Below are 11812 nucleotides of genomic sequence, written 5' to 3' on the forward strand. Positions count from 1 at the left end.
GAGCCTAGATGCTGTCCCACATCGTAGTGTGTATTCACACGAGCCTAGATGCTGTCCCACATCGTAGTGTGTATTCACACGAGCCTAGATGCTGTAGCCTGCACACCTAGGCGGTATGGCGGAGCCTGTTGCTCCTAGACTACAAACCTGTGCAGCGTGGTACAGTACTGAACACTGTCGCCAGTTGTGACACAGTGGTAAGTGTTTGTGTATCTAAACATAAAAAATAAAATGGTGTAAGAGAGAAAAATGGTCCACCTTAGGCCTAGGGCAGGCACCGTGAGTGGAGCTGGCGGGACTGGCAGTTGCTCTGGGTGAGTCAGTGAATGAGTGGTGGGTGAATGTGAAGGTCTAGGACATGACTGTACACTACGGTAGACTTTGTAAACAATGTACAATTAGGCTACATTAAATTCATATAAAAAGGTTTTTTCTTCAGTAAGAGATTAACCTTCGCTTACTATAACTTTCTTTATAAACTTAAATTTTTTTTTTCTTTCTATCCTTATTCTAGAAGTATTTTGTGATTTTTAAAATTACTTTTTACTGTTGTTGTTGTTGTTTATTAAGATACAAACACAGTGGCCCAGGCCTACACGGGGTTGGGAGCATCCACACCTGTCTCACTGGAAGGCCTTCACGGGCAGTAACACACATGGAGCTGTCGCCTCCTGTGACAATGACGCCTTCTTCTGGATGCCTCCTGAAGGACCTGCCTGAGGCTGTTTTACAGTTACTTTTTTAAATAAGTAAGATGAGTACTTTAAAAATCACGATAAAATGTCTAGTATAGTAAATAACCTAAACCAGTAACATGGCCACTGATGAGAATATCAGGTATTCTTTACTCTACATAATTGTGTGTGCTGAACTCTTCCACGACTGGCGGTGCAGTAGGTTTGTTTATGCCACATCACCGCAAATATGGGAGTCACGCGTTGAGCCATGGCACTGTGACAGCTGCTGTGATGGGAAGTGTTCAGCTCCGTTAGAGTCTTGAAGGACCACGTTGTACATGTGACCTGTTGTGTACTGAAACGCCATGCTGTGCGTGGCTGGAAACCGGCAGGAACCTGCCATACTGTACAAACAACGTGGGTTTCACAGGAAAGCCCCAGGAAGGCTCTGTTGTTCACTGCCCATCAGTATGACTTTGTGAACTTGCCGTAATGTTTCCATGTTCCCAATATTCAGCTTTAGCTGCAGCTGTCAGGTTCCTCGTAGGAAACAGAAGACACATTTGACCAGAGAACAGAAGAGGGTCTAGTAAGGGAACCATTGATGGAGAGCAGGGCAGGGTTGAGGGAAGCCGGGATGGTGGGACTCCCAGGCCATGTGCAGTGGGAAACTGGCGGGTGAGGGCAAGGGCACTGGGCTTTGGAGTCCAGAGCCGCTGGGGCTGCTGTGGAAGAGCCTGTCCAGCATCAGATGGAGCCTGAGGGGGATGGGGAACCCACATGCAGGGAACCAGCAGAACAGTCATCCACCCAACTGCACTTCATTGAAGTCAGAGGGCAGTAGAGCCCGTCTGATGCAAGGAACCAGCCTCTGGGCACAGAGTACCTTGGAGGAAGGGCGGAGAGGAGATCTAAAGGGCCAGATGGACAACAGCCCCAGACTGTCCACCCAGGGAATGCAGAAGATGGTCAGCCTTCACTGTTGTCCTCTGGCCAGAATGAAAGTGTGCGTCCCTATGTGGGACAGGGGCAGCCACCATGTCGTTGTGCAGTGATGACCATTCATAGTCTTGAGTTGGTCACCGCGGGTGTTTTTCATATAAAGTAGAGGGGGAGAGAAACAACCTGCCACAGTCCCTGCTTCTGTGGCAAATTCAGAGACCCGAGTTCACTTTGGTGGCTTCCTTGGTTCCCACAGCCTCCTTCCCTCTGCAGGCAGCTCAGCTCCGTGTGGGCCTTACCTGGTGCAGCACCCTGATCCTGTGTGCTGTGGGTTGGAGCCTTGGGGGCTGCCCTCTGTGGTAGCTGCCTGTCTCCTCTGTTCAGAATAAGATTCATCACTGTGAATGAGGACAGGTACACAGATCAATACAAAAAAAGACTTGCTGGACTCAGGAGAAATCCATGCACAGGCTCCCCAAGCTCTCTTCCTCTTGTGAGGGACACAGAGACACTGACACATTGATTGAGCTGCTTTCTCTAGCAGTGAAAAATACAGTAACACATGGGCAGTATTTCTGCCTGGAAAGCTCTTTAGCTACTCAGTGCCCATAATTTTTATTGGGGGCTGGTCACGTAGGAATCCTCCGCTTCGCAATTACTCAGGTTCCAGACTCCCAGGAAGGAGGCAGGTATTCTCTGTAACTCCTGTCGTGCCCTGGTAGAGCTGAGGTTGCTGCCCAGCCTCATCAGCGTAGGGCACTTTTTAGAAGCTGAGTTTCCAGAAGCCAACCGAGGGCCAGCCTCGCAAGGAGGCCCTGGCAGAGACAGCAGTGTAGGCCTGCTCTGTGTGTGGCGAGGGAAAGGCTTTCTGAGAGTGGAAGAGCCGTGCTTCTGGCAGAAGAACTTCAGGCAGGGGAGGCAAATCCGTACCCAGGAAATGCAGTTTTTCACTGTGGCCAGAGCCTGGGATTTTAACAAGACCGGGGTTTTTTAAGAGAGGGGCAAGGGAACTGAGCACAGACAAAATCGCATGTGAGTAGTGGTGAACCATGACACTTAGTCTGGGTAAGGAGGGAAGTGACGGAGGGAGGGGTGAGGGGACTGTCATGACAAAGTGGTTGAGAGGCCAAAAGCATACCCTCTTGGAAGAGAAAGTCGGGAACAAAGGTTGAATATAGAATCAAATCACCTGTGGTTCTGCCGCCACAGTGCCAGGAGTGACAGTTGAATGCGGGTTCTTCCAGTTAAATGTGTGTGTGTGCATATATTTCTAAATATATCTTGGATGTATTTTTGTATTCCACTTCCAATATATTGAGCATGTTCCTGTTTTGTTAAACATTTTAAAATTTGATTTTTTTCATGGCTCCCCATATAAGGTGCACTTACCATTGATTGAGATGCAAGTCAGGGCTTGGCAAACTGTTTGGCCTGTGGGCCAGATCCAGCTTTCAGCTGCTAAGAAGATCCTTACATTTTTAAAGGATTGGAAGGAAAAGAAAGGATTATGTGATGGAAACTGTATATAGCTCTCAAAGCCTGATATTTGCTATCCGGCCGTTTATAGAAAAAGTTTTGACCGCAGACACAGCATAATCCATTTACCGTTGCTTTAAAATAAATCTCTTGGGTTATTTCAGTTTCTTCATGTTCCTAATACAGTAAAGAGCATGTTGTACCCCTTTTTGTTCAATTTCAGGTTACTTAAGGTGTAAAAGTGGTCAGAGTATATGAACACATTTTACAGCTATTGTGTTTTTGCAAAATCATTCTCCAGAATATGTGTACCAGTATTCATACTTGTACCTGGTCCTCTGAAGTTCCCTATACAAACAATATAATTAGACAAAATGCAAACAAAAACTTTCAATTTTGATACCAAAACAAGTATTTGTTTTACTTTGCATTTTATAAACACTGAACTTGTTTATATTTTTATTGGCTATTTATTTGCTCTTTGTGAATTTTCCCTTCATATTTAAGTTTTTTAGAGAACCAGGTTTTTGTTTTGATGATTTATGCAGTTGTTTTCCATTTTATTGATGTATACCCTAGTTTTATTATTTTCTCCCTGCTTTCTTTAGGCTTTTCTTACTCTTCATTTTCTATCAATTCCTAAGCTTTTTGATTTTAGATCTTTTTTCTTTTCCAATGTAGTCAGCCCTTTGTATCCCTGGGTTCTGCATCCTTGGATTCAACCAATCTTGGATCAGAAATATTTGGGGGAAAAAAAGCCAATAAAAATAATACAGCAAGAAAATAATAAAAATGTAAAAATACAGTATAACAACTATTTACATAGCATTTACATTGTGTTAGATATTATAATACTTATAACTATTATTGTATTATATTGTTTTGGATATTACACATACTCTAGAGATGATTTAAAGCAGGGGTGTCCAATCTTTTGGCTTCCCTGGGCCACATTGGAAGAAGAATTGTCTTGGACCACACATAGAATACACTAACACTGACAATAGCTGATGAGTTAAAAAAAAAAAAGGCAAAAAAATTTCATAATGTTTTAAGAAAGTTTATGAATTTATGTCAGGCTGCATTCAAAGCTGCCCTGGGCGGTATACAGCCGTGGGTTGGACAGGCTTCATTTAAAGTGTATGGGGGGTGGGTGTGTGCATAGTTTATATGCAAATACTATGTCGTTTTATGTAAGGGGCTTGAGCATCCTCAGATTTTGGTATTAGTGGGGTCTTGGAAGGAAGCCGTGGAGAACAGAAGAATGGTTGCATATGCATTCAGTGCTGCCACTTTCCCTCTAGGTACTGCTCTTGCTGTATCACACAAATGTGGATAAGTTGTATTTTTATTTTCATTCAAAATGTTTAAAAAATTATTTTGAGACTTTTTCTTTGACCCATGTGTTATTTAGAAGTGTGTTGTTTAATCTCCAGGTGTTCAGGGATTTTCTAGGTATTTTTCTGTTGTTGATTTCTAGTTTAATTCTCTTGTGGTCTGAGAATACGCTGTGTATGATTTCTCTCCATTTACATTTATTAAGGTTTTATATGGCCAGTGTTTCCTATCTTGATTAGTGTTCCAATTCAGCTTGAGAAGAGTGTAGATTCTGCTGTTGCTGGAGTGTTGTATAAATGTCAGATTGAGCTGATAGATAGTGGTATTCAAGTCACTGGTATCCTTACTGATTTTCTCTCTGCTGGGTCTGTTGGTTACTGAGAGTTGGGTTTAAATTTCCAACAGCACTGGATTTGTCTGTTTCTCCCTTGAGTTCTGTTAGTTTTTGCGTGATATATTTTGCGGTACTGTTGTTAGGTACGTAGTTTGTTATCTTAGGTTATGATCTTCTTGAAGAATTGGCCGCTTTATCGTTATGCAACGCCCCTCTTTTCCCTCATGTTTGTCCTTGGTTGAAGTCAGCTCTATCTGAATTGGAGATAGCCCCTCCAGCTTTCAGTTAGCATGGGCATGGCGTGTCTTTCTTCCTCTTCTATCTCGAGTCTTGAGTTTTCTCATAGGTAGTAAGTAGTAGTCGGGGCCTGTGTTTTAATCTACTCTGACCGTCTCTGTCTTTTGATTGCTGTGTTTGGACCATTCGCGTTAGAAGTGAGCGTGAGGATAACCGAGTTCCATTTTACCGCTGCTTTTCCCTGTTTTCTGTTTGCTGCATGGGTTGTTTCTCCCTGCCTCTTTTTCTGCCTTCTCTGGACTTCGTTGAACATTTTATATGATTCTCTTTTATCTTTTCTCTTAACATATTGATTGTACTTTTTAAAAATGTTTGTAGTGGTTGCTGTGGAGTTTCCAGTATACATTTACAGCCCATCTGGGTCCACTCTGCGATGGCACTGCTGCTCCAAAGTGCTGGAGGTACCGATGGCACAGTCTTCTAGCTTCCTCCTGCTGTCACTGTGACATGGCTGCCATTCCTTCTACTTTTTTTTTTTGTTTTTCTTTGAGACAGAGTCTCACTCTGTTTCCTATCGCCCAGGCTGCAGTGGCATGATCTTGGCTCAGAGCAACTTCCCCCTCCTGGGTTCGAGCAATTCTTCTGTCTCAGCCTCCCAAGTAGCTGATACTACAGGCGTACACCACCATACCTGGCTCATTTTTGTATTTTTAGTAGGGATGGGGTTTTGCCATTTTGGCCAGCTGGTCACAAACTCCTAACCTCAAGTGATCCGCTTACCTCAGCTTCACAAAGTGCTGGGATTACAGACGTGAGTCACTGCACTCGGACTCTTCCACTTTTTGTAAGCTGTAAAATCACTCAATTAATTATTGTTGTTAGTCCAGGAAAGGCCATTGATTTTCAGTTTTTTCTTTTCTTTCTTTTTTTTTTTTTTATTGCGGTGGCGCGATCTCCACTCACTGCAAGCTCCGCCTCCTGGGTTCACGCCATTCTCCTGCCTCAGCCTCCCATGTAGCTGGGACTACAGGCACCCGCCACCGCGCCCGGCTAATTTTTGTATTTTTAGTAGAGACAGGGTTTCACCGTGTTAGTCAGGATGGTCTCAATCTCCTGACCTCGTGATCCGCCTGTCTCGGCCTCCCAAAGTGCTGAGATTATAGGCGTGAGCCACCGCGCCCGGCCGATTTTCAGTTTTTTCTTATTGGAAGGGTGGAAGTTACAGCTTCCAGCCTTCACCCTTTGGAGCTGAAGCTGGAAGTTCCCTCTTTGTTTTTTAAAACTGGTAACATTTTGGACTAGATGCCTATATTTGTATGTGTGTTTGTAAATTTACCTAAATGATATACTCTATTATTCAAAATTTTGCTTTAAAAAAACTCCATCTTCTCTTTTAACTGCTCTATTGCAGCGGTCCCCAACCTTTTTGGCACTAGGGACCAGTTTCATGGAAGACAGTTTTTTCACAGACTGGGGCGGGGGTGGGGGGATGGTTTCAGGATGATTCAAGTGCATTACATTTATTGTGCACTTTATTTCTCTTATTATTACATTGTGATATATAATGAAATAATTACACAACTCACCATGATGTAGAATCAGTGGGAGCCGGAGCTTGTTTTCCTACAACCAGACGATCCCATCTGGGGGTGATGGGAGACAGTGAGAGATCATCAGGCACTGGATTCTCATCAGGAGCGCACAACTTAGATCCTTTGTGTGCACAGTTCACAATAGGGTTTGTGCTCCTGTGAGAATCGCATGCCACGCTGGTCTGACAGCAGGCAGAGCTCAGGCAGTAATGCGAGCGAGGGGAATCGGCTATAAATACAGATGAAGCTTCGCTGGCTTGCTCACTCCCCCGCCGCTCATCTCCTGCTGTGTGGCCAGGTTCCTTACAGGCAGAGGTTTGTGGCCCGGAGGTTGGGGATGGGACCTCGCTGAACCGTGTTCTGCTGTTACATCTGAAATCTCATAGTTAACAGTAGATGTCAACACAGCGTCTGGAAGGTGTTTTGGAAATAATTTGTCCCACAGCACTCCTGTGGGGCGGGACTCCCTCATTTTACAAGGAGGAGACCACGGCTGGGAGAGCTCAGCCTCCCATGGTTGCATGATTATGTGTGGGACGTCTGACCTCTCGGGCTCCAGGAGCTAGAGCTGCTGCTCTCTGCATCCTCTGTGCAGTCCTGTGCCCTGGGCCGTCTTGCCTTCCCTCCTGCTGTCTGGTCAGGCTTGAATCCTGGTGGAAGCTTCGACTCCTCCATCAACCATAATCCTAGCTTGAAGCCTCCTTTTTCCCTGCTGACCCCCTTATCCTAATCCTCCCCTAAGTCACACCCTGCAGGTCAGTGTGCCACTTTCAGTGATTTCTCTCCCATGTCTCTAACACTTCTGCTCCCCTTGGGGTGTAATCCCCTAGTTCTTGGTCTCTGTTCCTCTGCCTCTTTATTTCTTCATCCCACTCCCATCAGGTTTATTTTTTTAAAAAGTCACAGTGACCCCATTTTCTCTTTACTTGAATCTTTGCGTGGCCTATCTTCATTTAGTCATAGATCCGAATTTCCTTTCCCAGAATTAATTCAGAATTCCAGTCTGCCCTGGTTCTGCATCTTCTACCAGGATACCAGGTAATCTCCCAGGCTTTTCTTCCACCACCACCTGCCCAGTAATTACCTAGAAATCCTAGCGGTCTTTAAAGCTTGGCCGCAATCACCGTGTTTTCTCCCTGACACCTTCCCTTAACTCTTGTAGGCTGTTACTTATATGAATGTATATGGTATCCTTGTTTGTTAGTATTAGCTACTGCTGGGCGTCATATGACATCTCACAAACTTACCGAGACAAGGGATTTTGTCTGACTTGACCTCCCTGTGGTAACAGTGTGATTTTCTAAGCACAGTGAAGTGTGTGTTGATTCGATTCTGCACCGTTTGTGTGGTTATTGAGTTACGCACTTACCGGAGCATGGAGAAGGATCTGTGACCCCCGTAGTGTATCAGTTACAGCGTTCAGTTGTTCTCATCCAGCTCACTGTGAACGGTTTTGTCCTTTTCTCTCCTGATATTTTGCCTTTCTTCCTCCCCAAAGATGTTTCATAAGTTTACAATATCCATTGTGTTTATTTTCATTTGAGTACCATTTCTCAATTGAGGGACTCAAGTGATAATTATGACCAATTTTCTAACATAATTATTGTAAACATGCCGTTTCCCAGTGACATTCATTTTATCCAGAACCTGACCAAATTATTGGTTTAGAACATTTCTGCACCATCTCAGTTACGTGTTGCCAGTGTCTAATTATGTGTATGTGCATAGCTATGCTTGTGCTGAGAGGCAGGAATTGTATTTTTCAGTCTTATTCATATCCACATCCCTAACTGACTGGCGCCTGCCTGGGCTGGTTTCAGTCCAGTCAGGACCTCCGAGACGTCAGCCTCCAGCTGTGCAGGCTCCTCTCAGACCATCCCTGCCTCTCCAGAGCCCAGAGCTTCACACCTACCCTCTTTTGCTTAATTGCTAAGATTTTTACATGACTCCTGGAGCACATCTTTTTTTTTTTTTTTTGAGACGGAGTCTCGCTCTGTCACCTGGGCTGGAGTGCAGTGGCCGAATCTCAGCTCACTGCAAGCTCCACCTCCTGGGTTTACGCCATTCTCCTGCCTCAGCCTCCCGAGTAGCTGGGACTACAGGCGCCCGCCGCCTTGCCCGGCTAGTTTTTTATATTTTTTAGTAGAGACGGGGTTTCACCGTGTTAGCCAGGATGGTCTTGATCTTCTGACCTCATGATCCGCCCGTCTCGGCCTCCCAAAGTGCTGTGATTACAGGCTTGAGCCACCGCGCCCAGCCGAGCACATCTTTTTAACATGAAATTTCAGTGCTACGGAAACTGTAGCATGTGAGTTTGGTATCAGAAATACACTGTTTCAGATAGAACTTTGCAATTCAGGAGAAACTGAAAAATAGGGTTTGGAAATGTTACAGGACAAAGTGTTGACATTCTGTTAATTGGGAAACAGCTTGAGTCATAAAACACAATTTACAATTTTATTCCTTTTTGTGTCTTCCTGCCTTACTCTTTTGTTTTAAAATATGTGGCAGAGCACCTCATATCATAACCAAGCTCTAGTATATTTTATCTTATTTAGACACTGACTCATGATATTAAAAGGATACGTTATCCTCAATCAGTTTTGAACTCTTCTTAATGAAACTAAGTGCTTTGTGAAGAGAATATTTTCTTTCACTGCCTTTTGCTTCCTGAGTCATAAAATGATTCCTTGCGTCTTTATTTCTTACTTAAATCTAGGAGTTTACTGGAGATATACCATAGTCTCTTTCTAGTAGTCATCATTAAGCTCATAGCGATAAATTGAAAGGGTACTTTGGTTAGGTATAAATAAATTGTAGAATCATTGCAGCAGATTCTTTTTTTAATCTTCAAAAATAGTTTGAAGCGTACTTGGTAAAAGATTTTCCAGGGCTACATGTAATGTTTCCAAATTAAGCATAGATGGCGCTGTTGCTCTCTCTGCTACACATTCTCCAGGCCACTGATTTCTTTCATATTTTCTAGCATTTTCTTAGGTTTTTCAAACTGTAAAGAAAACCATGTCACCTCCCTGCGTTGATATTTGTTAACATTTAAAATATGAACTTCATTTTTAGTTGGAATTTCTTATTGTGAGATCACTTCAAAAATTATCCTTATATTTGAGTTAACAGTAAGAAGATACGTACTTGTAGATTATTGACACATGCATGGAAGTGTTTAGATAGAATGCATGAGGAAAGCTAGCAACAGTTTCCTCTGGAGAGGGAACTTGTAGTCTTACAATTAATGCAGTCTTACAAAATATGGCAACTTTATGCCCTTCACATACTTTCTGTTTCGCTTGAGGTTTTTTTTTTAAAATATTTGAATATCTTTTGGCAAGTAAAACCAACTTAATAGTAAAACTAAGAAAACTATCTTATCTGTAAGTATGTACATTACAGCCATTTGCCTACCCATGTGGAAACGCACATAAATACACTTAGGAAAGCAAACGATCGTTGTTATCCTGGCAGCAGTTTCTTGGAGGGGCATTTGCATTGTTGAATCACCAACCATATACGAACGACGCAGTTTTTACTAGGATCCTGCTGATGCTATACCTACCGTCCACTCATCTTCAGCTTGCCACAGATTCGCAGCTCTGTGGCTGTCTGTGGAAGCATGATTCGTGGCTCCTGTGAGCCTTGGGTTCTGGTCAGGTTGTTCTGTTTGTGGGAGAGCCTACCTGGGTACCGTGGGGAACAGGCCTTGGGTTTGCTTAGTGGACCTGGACTCACAAAGTCTGGCCAAGAGCCAGATACACTCACATAATTTCCATTTGAGCTATTACAAATGAGAAACGTCTCCTGCTTTTATAACTCAGTAATGGGAATGTGGCTGGTGAAAATAATTATTTTGTTTTGAGCCCTTAAGAAAAGAGACTTTATTTTAATGTTTTTTTTTCCCAAAAGCTCAAAAAATGCTTTTTTTTTTTTTTTTTGAGGCGGAGTCTCGCTCTGTTGCCCAGGCTGCAGTGCAGTGGCTGGATCTCAGCTCACTGCAAGCTCCGCCTCCCGGGTTTACGCCATTCTCCTGCCTCAGCCTCCGGAGTAGCTGGGACTACAGGCGCCCGCCACCTTGCCCAGCTAGTTTTTTGTATTTTTTAGTAGAGACGGGGTTTCACCGTGTTAGCCAGGATGGTCTCGATCTCCTAACCTCGTGATCCGCCCGTCTCGGCCTCCCAAAGTGCTGGGATTACAGGCTTGAGCCACCGCGCCCGGCCAAAAAATGCTTTTTATCTTTAAGTATAGTGGTTATATTCAGACTATATTTAATTTAAAATAAGCAAATTGTAACAAAGTATAAATATTTTAACATTCAGCAACATGAAATGATAAAGCTAAGAGACTATCCTATGATTTGTGTATTTATTGGTGCCAAGAAAAGTGGAGAATTAAATCTTTTACAAGCCGTGGTACGACAGACCATCCTATGTCAGCCTTAGCGTACAGAACAGATCTGTAAGACACTGGCTGCAACTGCAGAGAGACTGAAGCTACTCACCGTTCCTGCCCCAAGATCCACTCATCTGGAAAATTGTTAATGGGGGCATGCTTTGTGTGTAGCACTGTCAGACCATTTGCTTCTGGCTTTTGACTCCTGCTATTCCTGTGTTTAAAGCGTACTTTGTCTCCTTTTTCTGTGGCGTCCATTCCCAGAAGTTCATCATTTGTAGGTACTGAGGCTTTTAAAAGATGCTACCTCAGGTTCTGAGAGTAGTTTTAAAAAGCAGCTCCAGATCGACCACATGGTCTTTGGGAGGACCAGTTTGCTTCTGGGATGACTGCTTGGCAACAAACAGCATTTATTGGAATGTATAGATTTTTTATATGGATGTTTTAAAAAAAAAAATCAGACTTAAGCTGCTTTTATTGTATTTGTTTTGATGGTTTGGTGTGATCCACATGTGTCTTATTTTTTTAGGGTTCAGGATAAGTTTGATGTGCTGAATTACACAAGCGTTCCTAGCTATCTCCCGGAAATCACCATTGGAGCTTATCAGACTGACCGTGTCTTCCGTCAGTTCAGAGCGGTAAGACTGTGGAAATGGAGAAAGCTGGCTGGGGGGTGTGTCTGCAGCACCTGGGGACACTGTAGTCACTTTTCCAGAAAGGAGTTTTTGTTGTTGTTGTTGTTGTTGTGGTGTTTTGTTTGTTTTAGTGAAGGAGCCTCTTTTTCATTGAAATAATTCTCCCTTTCCCCGTATTTC

General features: G+C 43.5%; 1 protein-coding gene across 2 annotated transcripts in view; it reads left to right on the forward strand.

The window, feature by feature from the left end:
* NDUFA10 (NADH dehydrogenase (ubiquinone) 1 alpha subcomplex, 10, 42kDa) overlaps window positions 1-11812 on the forward strand; it is a 64589-nt gene that overhangs the window by 24144 nt on the left and 28633 nt on the right. For both annotated transcript variants that reach the window (XM_011929578.1, XM_011929580.1), the window contains exon 9: window positions 11527-11635. In XM_011929578.1, coding sequence (XP_011784968.1) covers window positions 11527-11635 — 109 coding nt within the window. The remainder of the gene's footprint in view (window positions 1-11526; window positions 11636-11812) is intronic.

The sequence above is a fragment of the Colobus angolensis genome, unplaced genomic scaffold (assembly GCF_000951035.1).
Source record: "Colobus angolensis palliatus isolate OR3802 unplaced genomic scaffold, Cang.pa_1.0 Scaffold82, whole genome shotgun sequence".
NCBI lineage: Eukaryota > Metazoa > Chordata > Mammalia > Primates > Cercopithecidae > Colobus > Colobus angolensis.